Source organism: Pelecanus crispus, chromosome 3 (assembly GCF_030463565.1).
Source record: "Pelecanus crispus isolate bPelCri1 chromosome 3, bPelCri1.pri, whole genome shotgun sequence".
NCBI classification, from domain to species: domain Eukaryota; kingdom Metazoa; phylum Chordata; class Aves; order Pelecaniformes; family Pelecanidae; genus Pelecanus; species Pelecanus crispus.
In genome coordinates this window covers 40956476-40976625 of record NC_134645.1, presented here as the reverse complement: position 1 = coordinate 40976625, position 20150 = coordinate 40956476, and the positions used below count along the sequence as shown (strand labels likewise).

The window sequence follows — 20150 nt, the reverse complement described above, 5'->3', positions numbered from 1 at the left end:
GGGGCCACGAACCACCCCGGCCCACGGCGCCGCCGCCTCAGGGGACGGGAGCGCCCGTCCGTTCAGGGGGGACGCGCTCCCCTCGGGCTGCGCCGCCGGCCCGCCCCGCCATCCCGGCAGCCCCTCCCGCCCGCGGGCTCCCCCTACCTGCCCCAGCAGCCGCCAGCGGGCTCTCGCCGCTCCCGCACCGCTCGCCTCGCACCTGCCCGCGGCGGGGCGGCGCGGAGAGCCGGCAGCCTCGGCCATGCGGCGGCGGGGAGCGCTCAGACCTCCCTCCGGGCGCGGGGAGCGCTGCCCTGGCCGGCGGGGGCTTGCCGCCGAGCCTACAGCTTGAGGGGGAGGAAGTGGGTGGCCATCTTTAGTAAGGGCAGCGCTGAGGCGAGAGCCTGCCGACGAGGCGCGCGCTGCCGCCGCGCTGCGCCCGGTTCTTCGGGAGCACCGGAGGGGCGGGAGCGCGCCTCAAACCGGGTCGCCTGTGGGGCGAAACTGTGCGTGAAACGGGAGCGACCCTGAGGAAGCGGCCCTCGGCACCGTGCCAGCCCGCCCGGCGTGCGGCCGCCCGCCGCGGCTCCGCGCCCCCGCCTTGACATCAGCGGTGCTCGCCGGCCGCGGCTGGCTGAAGCGCCCTGCCGCCATCTTGGCTACGGGCAGTCCCGCGAAGGGGCCGGGAGCTGCTCCTGCTCGCTGCCATCTTATGCCGGGCAGCCCCGCCGGAGGGAGAGCGGGTCCAGCCCCGTCTGCGACGGCGAGTCCTTGCGCGGGCCGCGGGCGCTGCCCGGCGCTGGCACGGCCTTGCCGCGGCGGTGAGGGGCAGGGCTGGCGGGCAGCGGGGCCGGGCAGGGGCCGGGCCGGCTTCTCTGGCCCTCGCCCAGGCGGGACGGGGGAACGGGGCCGCGGGCGGGGAAACGCGTGGGCCTCTTCCCCCCGCAGAGCTGCAGACCCGTCAGTTGTCCTGCGAGGGGGGTTCAGCCCGTGCTGTCAAGTTACCCTCTTGAGAGAAAGTGATTTCATTGTTATATGATACTCGTAAAGGGGGAAAGAACTTCCCAAAATCTTCCCCGTTTTTGGTTTTTCAACATTTAAACATGCACAGTTGCACCTTACTTTCTCTTCGTTGATACTTTCACCAGAGTTAAACTTTCAACTGCCAGGAACCATGTTTTGGAGTAACATAGCGGGTTAATATGCAAGCTTAGCTGTGTGTACCAGTTGTTAAGAAAGACCTTAAGTTTTACAGTTTCTTCTTAACCTGATTTACCTAATGAATCAGCCTCATTTCTTTGAAAGTCATGGAGTTTTACCTTCAGTTTATGTTACGTATATTTCACATACACAGTGTAAATGATCAGTAGTTTGGGATTTTCAGAAATTTCAGGTTGACTATCAAGAAATGAAGGTTAAGACGTCTTGTGTTGGACTGCAAAATCTTCTCCAAGGGCTGAGCTTCAGTGTCAGATACTACTCTAAGCATAACCGTCTTCAAACAACATGTCTTTATAGTAAAATAAAACCAAAAAAATGCCATATCCTGGACTGTTCAGGAAGTACGTGCACACACAGGACTGTGCCACCTGGAAGCATCCTGCCGTGGAGATTCTTTTCCTGCAAGGTATGCTGCTTAAGTATAGACTTAATGGCCGTAACCACCTTGGCACATCTGTTAATGAAGCCAGCCATATTTTTGAAATGTCGAGGAAGCACATTTTTCCTAAAGAGTTTGAAGCAGGGGGATAAATACTAGGATTTCAGTTATGTTCAAAGACGTACACTGTTGTTTAACTTTCCTATACCATTTTGATGTAAAGCTGCATTTTGGTTGATTTTTCTGCTGTAGCAATTTTTAAAAAAAAATAGTTATCTTCTAGAAAGATTCAGATGAAGTGTCAAGAGAAAACTGCAGGGAGAGATCAGCTACTGTAGAGGTATGGTGTCCAAACTGATGACACCAGCCTTAACCACTGTGAGCAGTCTCAACAAAACTTGACCTTTTCTGTGCTGACCAGTAAGTCATGGTTTGCACCATATTGAATACTAAAGTACGCTATTGACTTCTCATAATTGTATTCACATGTGATAAACTATACTTAAAAAGGTACTTGGATTTATTTCTGGAAGTAAATGTTGCGTAAATCGGTGGCAATGTATCATGCACAGTCAGAAAATGGTCTGAAATAATTTCAGCCTTCTGTTCCTGTGTTTCTAATACAGAGTTTGCTAAAGGTATTATAAAAACTTACTGCAGTATGACAGCCTGCAAACCGATTTACATGCATAATGCATAAATGCTGTTTAAAAAGATTGGTGTTTTGGATTATTTTGTCTTAAACATGTTTTCAGATGGATGTGTGGTCATTCTAAAATGGTTTCAAGTTGACAATATTTCTTCAAAGGTGACCCAAAGATCATCTTGTTGTAACCCTCTTATTTCTAACCATAATGTAAACAGTTCCTAAGTGTGTGTCTGAAATGTAAACAAATGTTGCAAGGAGAACATACTTGATGGTATGAGAATGTGTGGTTCTGTAAGTCTTGATGGATGAGAATGTGTGGTTCTGTTTATTTATTGGCCTTTCGCTAACACAGTTAGAAAAGCTGGTCTACAGCACTAGGTCCAGGATACAAACAAGTGGTTTTTACCTGAAAGGAAGCTGCGCCTGTTTGCTTTGGAGCAAACATTTGCAAACTGATTGTCACTGAGATCCTCTGGTACCCTCAAAATCTTTCTAGATGCTCTTCTAGATGACTCGTTTTTCCCCAGACAGGGAGGTGTACAGTAACTCTAATATATACCTACACTGTGGCCACCAGCTCTATGTAATATTTCCAAATAAATACAATGGAAACTGTCAAAAACAAAAGGAGGAGAATCATCAAAAGATTCGTAAAGTGTGGAAGTTGCCAAAATAAGTTGTGGATGCTAAAGTTTTACATAGGTACAAGGGGAGATGATACACGTACATGAAACAGACTTTTTAAATATCCAGAAACCGTATTCAGCTCAGGAAATTCCTGAGCTAAAATCGTTGAAGGCTGGGGGGATATCATCTCTGTTTGTCCCATTCTTATGCTTCCCTAAATATCCACTTGTGGCCACTGTGGGGTTTTTGTTTGTTTGCTTCTGGTTTGGGGAATGGTGTTTTCTTACAGCAGTTTTTCCAGTGACTGTGGTACAACTAACACATCCCGCAATTTCTTTGCCTTGACCAATTACACTTCTCTTGAGGGCTTTCACAGTTTCTTTGACTTGTGCTTACGAATTGATATACTAGGCTAGAGGGACTGTTGGTCTGAACCAGTAATGAACACTAATATGGTCTCATGAATTATATGGTATGCATTCATAGGGAGTTTGGTAACTGGAGCAGATAGTTTCTCCTCCTTTCAAAGTCTGCTTATAACATTCACATTTTAGATCGCATGCATTTGTGAAGACAAACCAGGAACAAATCACCAGTTCTTGATGCAAAGTGAAGATGGGGTAAAAAGTATATGCTGCTTTTTAAGTTTAGACACATTCACATGATACATCGAATGTTATAAAATGCTACTTTGTGTGGTCGGTGCAGCACATGCAATGATACATGTTGTTAAGCTTATTATTTGATCAAACAAGATTTTACAGTAAGCAAAAAGAAGTAGCATTGTGCTAGCAATTTTAACACACTTTTAACGTTTTTACAAGAGTAGACAGCTTTTTTTGGGGATGAGGTAGCAGTACTCTACTCATGGATCATGGAAAACTAGATCCTCAAACTTATTTCTGACAAAACTGTTGCAGAACCCATTCAGTTTATTCTGCACCTTATGAACATTTATACTAACACTTTTAAGGAGGTGGAGCAAGAACCTGAACAAGCTGCTAGGACTCCTAGGTATAGTGCAGAGGTGTGGGTGGCATTGTTGTCTAGGAAAGGAAATGAGAAATGATACTCTTAAGACAGGAAAATTATGAGAAAACACCTCTGAAGAAGGAAAAATAACAGAATTCCATAAAGTTAACTAAAAACTAGTTCTAGAACCAGAACAAACATATTTACATATAATCAATTAAGAGCATACATTAATAGCACCCTAACTTTTGAACAGAAGACTGCAATAACTGTGTCAAGTAAAGCCACATTTGACAATGCCTCCCTAAAAGACCAGGAAGAATTGAAAAGAAAAACTTATTCTGGCTGTGGTTTTTCTTTTTAATGGCACGTACTATTGTAATAATGCAAAGTTGGTTTGGGGTCTGTATCTCAGGAAATATCATTATTGCCTCAATATATTCGTATTGGAGTACAGAGTGCTGGCTTGTAGCCATTGTTGTCTTTACTTACTTAGCAGGAAGGAACAAAAATCCTTTCCAAAAGGAAACAAAATACATCCATAGTAACATCAGAGCTTTTGTACAAGAATCTTCTGAAATCAGAGCAGGAAAACTGGAATGACATTTCAGCAAGATACAAAGCTATGACAAAAAGAATCAAGGAAAACTTGGAAGAATTGCACAAGTATACATTCAATTCAGGAAGCCCAAGGGTGAGTGGCAAAAAAACCAAACATTACTCATCATTGTATACAAATAAAAGGTAGTGAAGCCATTCCTGCTATAAGATGCTGTTTAACTGATTGGTTTATGTTGGCAGTTTTGAATATTTTAATAATTGTGGATAGTAACAGCATGTGTTTAGAACAGATTATACCTGATAAGATATTTACGTTAATTTCTCCATAGGCAAAAGCAAGTAAAGAGACAATAATCATCTGACTTTCTGATAAAGAATACAAGACATTGTAAGTTACAAGAGCAACTGCAGGTGATCTGAGCCTTTTGTTAAATTTAGAGCAGGTATAGGTAGCTTACGTACCCTAACTTTGAAAGAACTTTTCTGATGCATGCAATTCGTTCTTCAGTATCAAATGTATATGTGGTGTTCCATCATTTGTGTCTGTACAATTGTGTGGTACAGAACAATGACTGAATATAGAGATTCTGAGGAAATAGTCTAACTATATGTTGGACTTGAAACATGTTTGTTTTGTATTGAACAGATCAGGTTTGGAGAGAATGTGTACTTTGAAGAGAATGGCTGCATATTTCTTTCAAAAGCAGATGATGGTAAGGGACTTCTCTTCCTAACATGGTACAATTGTTAAAAATGTTGTGCATGTATCATTTGGCGTACTTTTCTTACATTAAAGCTTAATTGCTCTGTTTCTTAAAATAACTAAAAATAATTCTATAAAATTCTTTAATGATTGATTAATAATTCTGGAATCCTGAATCTGAACAGGTGAGGTGAAGAGAGTTAGGGAGTAGTACATATTGATACTAAGGCAAGTTTCTGGAGAGGAAAGAGAGAAGTCATTTCTCTCCAGTGCCCTAACTTAACACTTTAAAAAGAAAAAGCACATTCATGTTTTTTTTATTTCTGAAGGGGTGGAAAAATTTTACTAATTGTATTTAGTAAAACCAACTGTGCCTTAGGTTTCTGAACTTTAAAATTTAATACATTTACTAGAAGCCAAGAACTACACTTTTAATATATTTTTAATAATAAGACTGTAATTACATAACTAATTTTTTGTTTATTTTTACAAAGTGCATTTGCAAATATCTTGCAAGACAAATATTTGGTGTTCATAAATTCCAGTAGTATGCCTGTGAGTATTACAGGCAGACTTGTTAAATACAGGTATTAACAACCACTGTTGATTTTGACAGTGCCTTAATTACAGGATTTTTTTGCTATCTCTTGTTTTTAATGTAGTAGATGAAGGAAATGTTGACATTCTATTCAGTACTGAAGATCTTGGCTTTTCTGATGCCTTTATTCAACGGATCAGAATTTCACCACATCAGAGATACATGGCTATCAACTTAAAAAGTGAAAATTCTGAAGAGGCAACCTGCGTTATTATGAAACTTGGTCGTTTTCCTGTCATAGAAAAAGTAATTCCAAATGTATTTAGTTTTGGTAAGTTGTTTATAAATATGCTGTGGATCACACCAGCTTTCAACACAACATTTTTGTTTGTCTACAAATAATATTAAAGTATTTAATTAAAAAAAAAGCAAGATTTTTAGATCTAATCCTTATAGCTGTTTAATTTTTTCTTATTTAAGATTTCCTCCACACTGCACAATTACAAGTTATCTGATGTGGATGAAAGTGACTGCTTTCATGATACAGGTTTTCCTTCATTGTAAAAGCACGCATTTATACATGTTTGAACAGTCATACATATCATTCTCTTTATTTAATTCAATACGCCTCTTTAAAAATATACTGACATAACGGTTTGCAATATAAAGATCTTTTTGAGAACTGTTTTAGTTATTAAACCCTTACAGCTGTTACTGAAGTCACCGATAGCTATAGGCACTTAGCTTTGCTGAAAAGTGTGCAAGTGCTACCTACTATTAAGTATTGGCTGGAATTTCAGCTGGACGCTAGGATGTGGGTCACAATTCAGAGCCCAAAGTAGTCAGTCAGGCCTTAAGTCAATTCTTTCAGAATAGATTACAGAACTTTACATTGCTGCTAAAATAAGCAGAGGTAAACTGAAGTGAATGGGAAATCTTTATTTTTTTTATAGTATGTTAAAGAATAATAGCAAAAAGAGTGCAATAGTATGTATACAATGTTCCACATCTTGTATTTTGGATTACATTGTTAGATGTCATCAAGTATATATAGTGCCATAAGCAATTTACTAGGTAAAAATTCCTAGTTAGAGAAATGAACAGTAGCAAGAATTTAATGTTGTGTTTGCACAATTGAAGTTTATAATGCCTGTTGAAAACCAGGCCTGAAAATTTGCCAGTGACATCTTTCACTATGCCTGATTTGAACATGTATCTAGGTTTGTCTGGAAGAATCAGTACATTTAAGAAGCCAACTCCCTGTTGCCTACATAGGTGTGACAGAGTACAAAAAATGACTGTCAGAATGGTAGAGATTACACCCATTTTGTAAACTTACTCAGATGTAAGTGAGGTACAGACATACCATGAAGTACAGAGGTACCTCAGTCATGACCAAGAAAATTAGGTCTTACGACCACTTGCAAAGTACATGTTTGTATTGCATGATATGCAATAGCAGGCAGACAAATGAATGTTCTTGAAAATTTACATCTGTGGTTTTTTAAATTCTAGGCTACAGAAGAACTTGGATTTCCCTTCTAAAGGCTTGCCTTTGTAGTGAACCCTCAGCCACCTGTACACTTTGGAGCCACGTTGCTGTTCAGATAGCAAATTGTTTGCATTACTTCAGTGTGGTACTTTGAGTTTTGTACTGAAAATTAGTATTTATTCATAACACAGCATACAGTAACCTTTTAAAGCATATGTACTAAACATCATTCTGGTGGCTGTAGGAGCAGCAGAGATAGCACTAATTTGGCTGCATCAGACTACTGAACTTCAGAACAGCAAGATTCCTATATTTATACGTTTCTAATGTTGGTGAACACATGTACAAGCATAGAAAAATGGAAAATTTTTATCTCAGCAGCACCCATGGGGCACACGCATCATATCTTTTCTCTAAATGGCTTGCATGCAGTCACATGCAGCGGTGCAGAGCACATACCCTCTTTCCTATCTTGCTGACTCCATGTAAACCTGTTTCTCTGCTCTGTTTTAAACTGCCACACATCATCTATTTTCCTGTTACCCGCCAGGACCCCCACAGGTTCAAGAGTTTTCTCTTCCTGGGGCCTGGAATATTGTCCTCTGCCCCTTTTTTTTTTTTTTTTTTTTTTTAAATATATTATGAGATTCTTATTGTGTGGGATTCAGAGAAAACATGGAAAAATCTTTTTGTGGCTTACCCGAGCCTCTGGGGTGTAGAAGTGCTGTCCTCAGTTCCATGTCAGCTGCAACCCACCTTTTTCAGCATTGGGTCCAGTGTTCACAGAGCTCCATTTTCTCTCAGTAATAGTATATACTGTTCCAAATTTGATATGCATTTGTCTTTTTTCCAGAATGGGCTACAAATGATGTTCTGTATTACACAAGTCAGAAGAACCTAAAATGCCAGAATGTGTTTATGACCACTTTCACTAATCAGAAACATACTAAGTTAGTTTATACAGAACAAGATGCAAGGTAATACCTAAAATATAACAAGTCCTTTACATACACTAGAGTATTTTATATGTAAAATATAACTGCTTTGGAAAACAAATTCTTCCATATAGTATTCCATATAGTAAAAGGCATTTTTAAGTTGTGTTCTGCTGTCAGTAGTGCCTTATGCAGTCTGAGAATGTGCTCTGTTCTCCTCTTGATATGCGATCAACAGGGATTTGACTTTCTTCTCTTACCTCACGAGTTCAGTTGAGTTTATAAATGTCAAGGTCAGTCTCGGGTCAGGGTGTCCTTTAATGAATGTGTGACAGTTTCATACAGGGTAAATCAGATTGTGGATTTCATTTTGTTTTCTCTGCTATTGATGTCTGATACATCTTTTAAAAAACATAGACGTTCAGGCTAATCCTTGCTCTGGGTAATGGATGAGCAAAATCATTACAGCATTCCCCGAGATAGAACTATTGTTGACTGAATACCCTCTCAATAACCTTTCTTTAAGTAGTGGTTTAGGAAGACTAGAAGGCTCTTGCTAAATGGAATGCAGAACTAGTTTTTCAGCCATATAGCATGTAGTAGATTTAGACAGCATTCCATAAATGTTTGTGATTATTCTTATTTCAAGTTACATATTCAATAAAGAAATTTCAATTATACTTTCATCTAAAAAACCAGAAAATATCTGCATTTGAGATGGAGTAAATAAGATCCTTTTGTTCCAGCTGCATTTGATACATACTTTTGGAAAATCAAGTTGCACTGACCTGACACTTCCCCATAGGGAAACTGTTGGCATAATTCTGAAGGTCATAGTCATTACAGTAAATCTACTAGAAACTTACTCTAAAGGTTCGTGTGCTATTGCAGCTCATAACTGAACTCAGTTGTCATCAGAGATGGCAAGACATTCTTTTGTATTGCCATTGAGCAGTTCCATTCTACATCTTACCAGCTCTTTTAGGTGCAATCAAATATTTTTTTTTTTTAGAAGCTGAAAATTTCTTGACTTCGTTAAAAAAAAAGCTACAAAGACAAAAAAAAATTGTAATATCAAGGTCAGAGTCCTTGGGGAGAAGTGTAACTGCATTTCAGCTTGACTGTCTTAGAGGTAAGGTCAGCAGAGCTGAACTGTTGGAATCTCTACTGAATGCAGTGCTGCGCTCTTGCCAAATTTGCGTGTAGTAGAGAGGCAGGAGGCCGATTCCTTGCAGACTTTAGATCCCCTGCTGTGCCTGTCCTCCTAAAGATGTCAAGAGGGTGCAATTAGAAAAAACAATAGTACCAAAAAAATTGGAGTTCCTCCACCTGCAAATAATTAAAGGCACTGAAAATGCTATATAAAGCATCCTTTCCTTCACTAGTCAAATATTTTGAAGCCTAGAGGGATCATTACTGTAGTCATGTATCTGATCTGTATTATGCAGATTACAGTACTCAACCCTGCAATTTCTTGATGAAATCTTCTGCATCTTTGTGTTGGCCAGTTTTGCTTTTAGAGACATCCAGTCTTAAAGATTCAAAATGGCAAAGAAACTCCTATGTCCCAAGATGTGACATTCCAGTTAATTAGGATGACTCAGAAATTTGAATCTGAATTTCAGCCTGAACTTGTCTCGTATTAGCATCCAGCCACTGGTTATCATTCTGTTTTCTGTTTCTAGATTTTAGAAGTATATAAAACCAGTAGATAGTTTCTAGTTTCTTAGATAGTTCCAAAACCAGTTCCTAGTTTCCAGCTTTATCACTGCAACACTGTCTATCTTGTCTCATATAGGCCTCTGTGCTTCTTTAAAAAATTATCTTTTTTGTCTTACTTGCTTCAGACAATGTTAGGTCAGTAACACTTAGGCTTTTTATCAATTTATAATAGCTCCTACTTTTGTTATTGCTGTTCGCACATGATGTCCTTTATTAATTTAACTTTCATTATCTGTCACTACTTTTTTTTTTTTAAAAAAAAAAAAAAGGGTTACGAGCTCAATAAGGAGTTCTACATTTTGCCTGAATTTTAAATCCTATATACATCAATGAGCTTCCAGTCTGAGTGATGCAAAAACCTGGATTCAGTTGGGCAGCAACTGAACTGCTTTCCTTGCAGATTTCAGGTTCCACACACAAGAGTGTGGGTTTTTGAATCCCAGGATAAATGCAGCAGGAGTGGGTTTGGGAACCGTAGTCTGGAATTTCTCCAGTCTGCTTACAGGCATGCTGTTTCTTACTGTGCAGATGGAAGCCCATGATTCTGAAACAACTGATGTATTTTTCAAATACTAATCAAATTTAAGCTTTTTTTTTTTTTTAAATTATTCCTTACAGATTCTTTGTGGACATATATTGCACAAAAGATAGGCGTTTTCTCACTATCAACAGCAACAGCAAGACAACCTCAGAAGTTTGGCTGGTTGACTGTAGACATCCTTTTAAGTTACCTGCTCTTGTACAAGCACGAACAAAAGGAGTCATTTACCACATTGAGCACAGAAACGACGAGTTATATATTCTTACTACATACGGAGAACCTGCAGAATATAAGGTAATTTATACTGATGATAAGATTTATACAATTCATTCAGATACCTGTTGCGGATCATACAGAAATAGTAAGGCTGGCTTTTAATTCTGTGCTTCACAGCTTACTGAAATAATCTAAGAGAATAATTACAGAGAGCACTGCATGGATGGAAATACTGATAGTAGTACATGGAGTCTTACCTGTAGCATGCCAATTTGATTCTAACTCCTTGGCAACATCAAGAAATGAGTATGCGTTAACAGTCATTTCCCTTATATTAAAATTTAAGTTAGTGATCTCAGTCTATATAATTAAACCACCTACAGTTATGCTGGCCACACTGAAAGCACTTATTGCATGAAAATCTTCTATAGATTAATCTATGAGAATTGAACTTACTTTTCCAAATGTTACTGAATTGTTCTTCCATTCTGCCCAAGTCAGGAGAGTTTAAAAAGCTCAAGTTTCAGTCAGGCAACCCCCCCCAGTACAAACCAATAATTTTTTTCAATAAAAATGTTGCATGAGATCACCTATATGTCTGTACATCTCATTTGTAACTCTTACTACATTTTAGTAATGCAGGGTTGGTTTTTGTTTTTACAGTTGATGAAGGCACCAGTAGCTTCCAGTGGCATGGAGAACTGGCAGTTAGTTTATGCATTGGAGGAGAAAACCAAGCTAGTAGACTTGGAGATGTTCCGTGATCACTGTATAATGTTCCTGAAGAACGCTGGTCATCTTTACTTAAGTGTGATTTCTTTTGTTTCAAATACAGTTCAGTCAATAAAGGTATGTTTTAGCTTGTCTTAAGCAGCATAATATTTTTCCAGCACTATTTCTTTTTTTTTAACATAATACAATGAAAGCAAAGATAAATTCCAAGAGTAGAAATGGTTTGGAAACAGTAATACTGCCAAGTTTGTCATTATGACTAATTGTATTACCTGTGGCTGTTCTTCAGGATTTCATGTGGTGACTTACTGTAGCACTTAAAAAGTTAGAGAGCAGCTATCCTATGAGTCAGTTCTTTCTTCAACTTATTTCTGTCAAGCTCTTTACAATACAGCTGATTTCTAATGTAAAATAGGACTTAATTCCATAAACAGTCTGCTTAGTTTTATTGGGCCTATTTTTGGTTATGCCCATCAGTGTGAGCAAGGAAATAAGCCTAGCCCTCCCACAGAAGAAAGATTAGAACATGTCAGAAGACAAATATGGGCACTGTCCCATAATAAATGGAAAGAGTTGATAGTGCAGTCCAATTTGTGCAAGTATTCCTTCCCTTCTCTAGTTGCTAAGTACTTGTGGATTAAAAACAAAGCGACTCAATTGAAAACCATGATTTCTGGAGACCATTCAGATGAAATAATTGATTTGTTCGTCTGAAAAATACAATCCGAACTACTCGCAAGTTTATTGCAACAAGCTACCAATGCTGCATTCTATAAAACTGCTACAGAAAAAGGTTTTCAAAGTATGCTGTATGGTCTCCAAAAGCTATATTTTTTAAAATGGCTGTAGTTTGTTTATTCAGAAAGGGTCTGCAGCTACTCTGGAGAACTTTGACTTTTGCTGCCATTTCAGAAGTCTCTAGCAACCTAACCCAAGTAAGCAGTGGCCTGGCAGAGGGTTTGACTATGTCCCTGCTGCTCTCAAAGAATGAATCTTGATTTCTTTTATTCTTAGCAGAGTTAAAAAATCTTAAATATAATAGCAGTAAGTGTCTGAGGGTGAATGTGCCAGGAAAAGGTTTTGTTCTTCACAATGGCTGGCACTAGGAACAAAGTTAAGAGGCAGGGGTTTTCAGTGGCTTAGCATTACTGAGCTAACTCACAGCAAAAGCATAACAACTGACATGGACTTGGCTGTGTAACATGTTGAAGTAGGACTGGAAATTGGAGGGGAAATAGGATCTAAAAAAGAAAAACAATGCAGAATCGTTTCAAAGAATGTTTCAGTTTTTAAAAAAAATCTGCACTAATGCCCATTTTAAACTGAATTTGGATTTATTTTTCTTTCTTATTTCATTGTTGAACTTGATCCAGTGGCCTTAGGGGAAAAGTTTGCCAAAGCCTTTGACTTTTTGACTGTTTCATTACTGAATTTAAAAGAAATACAGATTGTGCTACATACAAACTGAAGATAATTAGTTTTATATTCAAAATCTTTTCCTCTGAAGGACACACTAGGCAAAATTTACAGAAGCAGTGTAAGGTTCTCACTTGAAATGCCGTGTTTTCTCAGCTACCTACGTGGGCCTGTGAATTTGAATTGGAATCTCATCCTGAACATACCACCAGCACTTGCTATTTTCAGCTCACCTCCCCAGTACACCCCCCTAAGCGTTTTGCATATTCATTTAAAGAAAATAATCTCATTGAACAAGCTGTGCAAGAGGTACCAATTATTACGAATTGTCACACTACACGTTTACTAGCTAAAAGCAAGGTAAGATCTTTCAGTCCTTTTCCCATTCCCTTTATTCTTCCCTTCCTCCCCACCCATTTAAAGCAAATGTATTTGGCAGGGAGTAGAGATTAAAAAATATAAAGAGCAGTTGGTGCTATAGTTACTAAACAGTGGGTGTTTTCTTCAGTGCTATAGAGAAAAAACAAGAAAGAGTCGTGATAAGTTTTTTTTCCCATTAACCTGGGTATGCTAGAGGAGATAACAGTACACAATGAGTCAAGAATCTTAGTATAGTATACCTTAGAATTGCTAGTTGATGTATGGTATCATACTCTCCATGATAAATGAAAAAGATGCCGGCTGTTGAAAAGAACACCGCACAACCAGCTGCACAGTATAGATCAAGAAAGGAAAGTTTTAACAGCCTGAGTTTAAAAAATTGGAGATGTTAATAAAGAGTTTGTGCTGCAGTAAGTGGTAAACTATTTTGTTAATAATAATATTCTTGGTGTTAAAGGGGGAAGGAAGACTTGGGTGCTTTGGTAGTTTAAAAACTCCTCAGGTGTTGCACTTAAATGAATTCTATACTCTGCTTCCGTAAGCCTGCACAGCAGAGGTTCGGTCTCTCCCTTTATTTTTCAAGAGCGCTTTGTACATTCTAAGTGAAAAAAAATTACTGTAATCAAAAAAACACATTTTAAAATAAATAATTGACGTTTTCATTGCCATGTGTCATTGAGATTTCTGAAATGTCCTTTATTGTAAAATACTCCTTCATTTCCAGGATGAAACTTTGGTGCCAATTACAGTTTTTCATAATATGAATTCTAAAGAGCTACACAGGAAACCACTTCTAGTTCATGTATATGGAGCTTATGGCATAGATTTGAACATGAGCTTCAAAGAAGAGAAGCTAATGTTAATTGAAGAGGGTTGGATATTAGCATATTGCCATGTTAGGTAAGTCAAGTATAAAATGGAATTAAGAGTTTAATCTGTGGGATATATAGAGATATTTCTTGATCTGCAGCTGAAGAGGTACAGAAATAATTTTTTCATGTAGCTATACCTAATTCTTCATGCTTTTCACTTCCATCTCGTTTTAGATCTTTTTTTAAAGCAGTTTTTTAGCAAAAAAATAAATTTACCTCAGAAAAAAAAAACATTCAAGACCATGTACTGCATTTAGATTTCTTAAATCAACAGGATGGTTGTATGTTACTTTTAATCTTTGGAAGTCTCATTACTTCTTGTCTAATCTTTGCTCAAGAAAGATTTTGATAACATTTTCAAATTGCAATGACATGCTACCTCCCTCTGTTTCTGAGGGCACTGTGTACTAATGTTCAGTCTGTGTCTTCTGAAAGCCATTTGCCTTCAACAGCAACAACTAAGCATTTAACCTGCATCTCTTGTTCTTTTGTTGGCGAAATCCTCTGTCTCCAGTTTCGCTACAAATCTACTAGTTTTATAAAACCGCTGTATACAACAGGCTTCACATTTTCATTGAGATAATAATTCAGTAGGTAAAGAAGATAACAAAAGAACCGCTTTAGGGAGGGGAAGGAAGGGGGAGAATGAGCACTCGTTTGAAATGCCAGTTCCAAAACATATTCAGCATACAAATATATTCGGTCTGCTATATTCAGTGGCAAGCATTGTGCTGTTCTTCCTCCCACCCCTCTAAGTATCTTAAGATGCAAGTCAGTCCTAGATGAGGATGGATTCTTCATCCAAAGATGAAGAATTTTGGCAGACTAATCAGTTAATTTTAAACTTGAAACCTGAATAAGGAAGCTTCAGGTGGCTTAGAACCAAAATTGTGGTTGCATAGAAAGGAATATAAATAAATTTTAAAATTCTGTATTACAAAATGTAACATTTCAAGTAGTATTTGAAATTCACAAACTAGAAAAAACAACAACTTTCTAACAGTCTCAGAATTTAAGCTACACAGAAGAAAAATCCTGAGAGTCTCAATGTGCAGCTGAGAAATACTATTTTATTGTTTAATAAATGCTAGTGTTAGTGATACAAGTATGGAAAATGTTCTAGATATTTTAATAGTTTCCTGTATAAAAAGATAATATTAGTGTCTGATTTTGTATTGCCTACAATGATGGTGTCATATCCTAAAGTGGTGCTTTTCCACAGAGTACCCTTATGCAGTTAGGACTTTCACAAGTCATCATGCATGGATTTTTTTGTTTGCATATTGTGTATTTTAGCTATAAAGGAGGGTAAAGACAAGAATAGAAAAAAAGAAGAGTTAATTGGGAAGGCAAACTATGGTTTTGCAATTTTGCGGCTGCTGCTGTCCTTTCATTTTCTGAAGCTTTGCCATGTAATGTTTTCCAAAGAGACTCCAACTTGAATTGCTTTAACTTTCAGGGGTGGAGGAGAGCTAGGCCTTAGCTGGCACAAAGATGGATGTCAGCATAATAAACTCAAAGGTCTCCACGACCTTAAGGCTTGCATCATGCTGCTGCATGAACTAGGATTTTCTCAGCCAAAATACACAGCACTAGCAGCTGCCAGTGCTGGAGGAGTTCTTGCAGGAGCCCTGTGCAACACTGATCCAGAACTTATCAGAGCCATGGTTTTACAGGTGAGGTGCTGGAGACCTTTTACGGATTACGACTTTAAACTATTTTCTGTTTCATTCTACCAGTTTCAGAATTGGAAACATTCCAATTCAGAATTCACTTTCCGCATTTGTTTGAGAAAACCTTGACCTAGGCGTTTGAGGTCCTGTGTCCTATTTGCCAACCTTTTTTTTTTTTTTTTAATAACTTCTAAGGCTCCTTTCGTAGATGTTCTAAATACAATGATGAAAACTCATCTCCCACTGACAATTGAAGAACAGGAAGAATGGGGAAATCCATTAGCAGATGAAAAATGTATGCAGTATATCAAAAGCTATTGTCCATACGAGAATATTAAGACACAGGTAAAACTATGCTTTTTGTGTGGCATACTACAGTAATAAAGTGTAGCACTTTATAAGAAAACAAAAATGGATCACTGGAATTTAAAAAAAAAAAAGTCTGTTTTACCTTTTCAGTGCCTTAAACCCCAGTATTTTAGAATTGTCTTTGCTGCTTTGTGTTAAAATGGATCATCAATACAAATATAAACTATTTCAGTAATAATCTTAGCAATATTTGGAGTCCTAAGTGACTACTGAAATTAACCAAACACCTTCTCCTAAATAATCAATAGATTTCAAAAACTGTTTTTTTTACAGAACTGCCAGGAAGTAATAGATTATGCTATCGTGTAACAAACCTCAACATGTAAAATACTTTCTCCTTTTGGGAGGGTTCTGTTGTTCTACTGGGTTTTGCAGAGTTTGTCACAGGAGGAAGGAGGTATTTTCCACTGATTAAATGCCTTTTCAGTGGGAAACAATGAAATGGAATAGGAGCTATAGCTTTGACATTGTCATCTCAGGGGAAATCTTTATTTGAAGTAAGGTGCTAGCTGAGTTGCATAGCTTCATTAAGTAAAATCTTACTATATGAAACAACTACTTTTTATGTGTAGAAAGATTGCAAGAGTAAACCTGAACTACTGTTTTAAGGTGAACCATTCCATGATTATTACTCCCCTTTTTTTGTAATCGTCAACAAGCGAACACGTATTAGACCTTTACCAGTAGGGAGAGGATGTTTTTGATTACCTTTTGCAAGTAGATGATCCCCTAATATGAAGTAATTTTTCAGACCAAAATACTTACTTCAGTTAGAGTGATAAAAGTGCTTTTCTAAGAGCAGGTAGTTATGTAATACATATGTTTTTAGATAAACCATAGCAAGTAGCACAGTAAGATAAATAGAGAAGAATTTGTTACTCACTTTACGAGAAAAATCAGTTGTCAAGTATTTAACTGGTTTTGGTTTTTAATCTCAGTGTTATCCTTCAGTTTTTATCACGGCATATGAAAATGATCAACGGATACCACTAACAGGAATTTTACGATATGTCCAGAAACTTAGGAAGGCTGCACTAGACCATGCCAGCAGAACAAGTAAGAAAGGTAAGAATATCACAGATACATGGAGTTAACTAAACCAGAATATTGATAGTCATGTAATTAAACATCACAGAGATTGACAACGCCTTAAATACATTCATTTGTACAATACAATCCAGTATCTAAAGCTCTGAAGTAATTTCTGTTATCTGCAAAGGTGAGATGTTCGGTCATACTGACAAATAGATAAACCTCAGCTTCTAAGATCTACTCTCCAGAGCCTTAAGAGGGATCAGATGTCTCTGTATTGTAGACCTGCCTGAAAACAGTTAAATTCATATGTGTTAAATAGTAATAGTAACAAACCACAAAAGGCTCAGGCAAGCCTCTGAGATGAAAGAAAATGGAAGACTGGGAGAATATGAGTTGGGCGCAGTCTTTCCTAGGCTTTAACGTATGGCAACTGTTGGACAGGGCTAGGTGAACCCATACTGTCTAGTCCAGCTACTGATATGGTCAGACTGCCGTTTCCAACAACACATGGATAAAAATCTTATTTTTGCTGCTCTGTAAAAACCTACTTTTCCCAGTTTGCTAGAACTGCAGGTGTTAAGTCCAAGTTAGAACGACAACAGTGCCAAGGCGTAGATGCTTTTATATCTGAAACTTCACACTAGCTTTGGAACCGTTTCCAGCAAAAGGTACATTCAAGCCTTATTATTTTCTAGTACCATCTAATCTGGGGAAAGGCTTTCACTATCAGTACCAAAACAGATCTTGATTTAGCTTTTCTGAATTTCATTATGCCCCTTCTCTGCTAGCAGTGCAACTGCAGTGGTTGAGAAAGGATAGCAGATACCGCAATTGCTGTTGCAGTCTTTGCTCAGAAAGAAAAAAAAAGCACGTCTTTGAAAAAAGACTTGAAGAGAGAACAAACACACTAAGTATATACACAATTTTCAAATACATAGTTAATAGAAATACAAAGAGTTCATCCAGCAAGCCCCTATATGATTCTTCTTTTTTTCTTAAGGAAGAACAGAAATTCTGTCAGGAAAGAAGGCAGGATTATCTATCCCTAAACAACTTACATCCCCACTTACCTTTTTGCTTGTTCATTCAATGTCAAGTGATCACTAGCTTCATTGTTCCAGGAAATTGGACCCCTAATATCATCTTAGACATCCAGGCAAATGGCAGTCATTGTGATTCATCTTGGGAGCATTCACTGAATGAGGTATGTTCCCTTTATCGCACACATCCATAACGTGTTGGAGGGATGTGTCCCCTCAATTGATACTTCAACCTTAGTATTTCATGCAGTCATTGAATGTATGTTAAAAGTATTAAAAACCCCACCTGCTGAAATTAAGGTTGCTCTTGCAACCTTTTATACATATTGCAAGAGCAACTGCTGGGTTTAGATACATATATATATAAAAAACAACAGTTTTTTATATATATATAAAATATATATTGGTATATAATTTTATATAAAATATATATGGGTATATAATTATATATAAAAATATACAATATGTATAAAATATGTAATGATGTATATTTAGATATTAAAAAATATATATATCTATAAAAAAGGCAGTGACAGAGCCAGATGATTGAACCTTATTGTGCCTTAAGCCTCAAAATAGTATTAAACTCCCACTGTAATGTGCTGAGAGCTTTGAATGAAAGGTTCCAAGTTGTGCAAAACAGTGTTCCGGTAGGAAAAGTCTTGCACTGTAGAGTATTAAGTGCTTAAAATTGTCATACTGGCTATTTACTTCCATCTTCCTCATGAGTAAAATATATGATGGGTTTGATCTTTACATTTTGAAATGCATGATCTGTACTATCAAAGGACGCTGCTACAATTAGGTTTCAACATTTTGCACTTTGTGCAAGTGTGCATGCTGAAAGCAACATACTGCCAGGACCTGCCATATTGTTACTGATGTCTCAGACTAACACAGTTGGATACAAATTGTATTGCTGTTAATTTTAACAAATCCTAGCAAACGTTATTTGGTGTTGTGGCAGTTATTCCCAAAACGAATTCTTTCAGGAAAAGCCTCATTCTGTCTTAGGGCAAGGTACTGCTTAGGTACTGCTTTCCCATTAGGATGGGAAAGGAAGATCAGAATAGCAGTACAAAGAACCTGAAGGTTTATAGTGCAAAGAATTTCTTTATTTTGAAATAAAATATTTTTATTATTTTAGGTTGCAAGACACCTTGCTTTTCTGCACAAAGAACTTGAGGAAGTATGCCATCTCCGACATGATACGAAATCCTGCAAGTAGCTAATAAACACATTGAACAGCTGAAGAACTTCGGGTCAGATTTTTATTCATATGAAAAGTGAACAGCTTCTCCAGAGGATCTCTCGTCTTGGCTCCCCGCTTTGTGGGCATAAGCAGACAAGAAATTCAAAGTTGGGTGTGGCACTGGCTTATAAACATACAAACAGAGCTGAATTTCTCCCCTGCCAGATAGTACAGAAGTAGTCGCCTGCATTAATCAATTTGTTCAGTACAGTTCTGTTCACATAAGCGAGCAGCGCAGCACTGCACAGGTGGAGCTGAAGCGCAGTGGTTGGTGCTTAAAGCCTAGCATGTGAAGACATGCACTTTGTACAGGCAGCCTTTCCAGTCTAAGACCTCTCTTCCAAGACCACATCTTACACAAGGCAGTAAAACTCCCAAGAAGTATTTGATTTACAAGTCTCACTGGGGTCTTCTAAAACTAATTCCCATACATGTGTGATGATGACTAGCCTTTCCTAGCTACACAGCAGCAACAGTGTACCGATCATATGGTGGGATCGAACAACTGGCAAAGAAGAAATGGACTCAAGAACAGGAATTTTAGCAGAACTCTTTCATCTGAGTAGATTCAAAGTCTTGTAGTTGTCTTAACTACCATGGTAATCTTAAAAGGGAGGTGCCAAAGTCCCTCCAGAAGACAAATGCCCCAGAAGGAGATGCCAGAGACTCTCCAGAGGATAAAACAGAAGGAATGCCCCTGCTAAAGCAGCCTGATTCATAGCTTAGCTGACCTCTGAGCAAGGCACAAAACTGCTACACATTGCTTGTTAAGATAGATGCATGGTGCACACCTAGGAACAGCAACTGGTACGAGCAGTTGGTGGAAAATACACTATGTGGCC

General features: G+C 38.3%; 2 protein-coding genes across 3 annotated transcripts in view; one reads left to right on the top strand and one right to left on the bottom strand.

Moving 5' to 3' along the window:
• Positions 1–246, bottom strand: part of CAMKMT (calmodulin-lysine N-methyltransferase) — a 224008-nt gene extending 223762 nt beyond the window's left edge. The window contains exon 1 of the mRNA XM_075708185.1: positions 148–246. Within this exon, the coding sequence (XP_075564300.1) occupies positions 148–246 (99 nt within the window). The remainder of the gene's footprint in view (positions 1–147) is intronic.
• A 740-nt stretch (positions 247–986) lies between these two features.
• Positions 987–19301, top strand: PREPL (prolyl endopeptidase like). 2 transcript variants are annotated; one of them, XM_075707015.1, is made up of 14 exons: positions 987–1609; positions 4327–4524; positions 5038–5104; positions 5757–5963; positions 7978–8101; positions 10400–10616; positions 11202–11387; positions 12843–13046; positions 13792–13967; positions 15399–15615; positions 15808–15957; positions 16920–17046; positions 18138–18220; positions 19204–19301. In XM_075707015.1, the coding sequence occupies exons 1-14, from the start codon at positions 1391–1393 to the stop codon at positions 19282–19284; spliced, it is 2256 nt and encodes a 751-aa protein (XP_075563130.1). In that variant the 5' UTR covers positions 987–1390; the 3' UTR covers positions 19285–19301. The 2 variants fall into 2 exon arrangements, with proteins under 2 accessions (XP_075563130.1, XP_075563131.1); XM_075707016.1 differs by lacking the exons at positions 18138–18220; positions 19204–19301 and adding an exon at positions 17574–17603.
• The last annotated feature ends 849 nt before the right edge of the window (positions 19302–20150 follow it).

Coding starts and splice junctions, on each gene's coding strand:
- PREPL (XM_075707015.1), top strand. CDS start 1,391: ATGAAGGTTAAGACGTCTTGTGTTGGACTGCAAAATCTTCTCCAAGGG. Junction 1,610..4,326: donor GGAGATTCTTTTCCTGCAAG/GTATGCTGCTTA, acceptor TTACTTACTTAG/CAGGAAGGAACAAAAATCCT. Junction 8,102..10,399: donor TATACAGAACAAGATGCAAG/GTAATACCTAAA, acceptor TATTCCTTACAG/ATTCTTTGTGGACATATATT.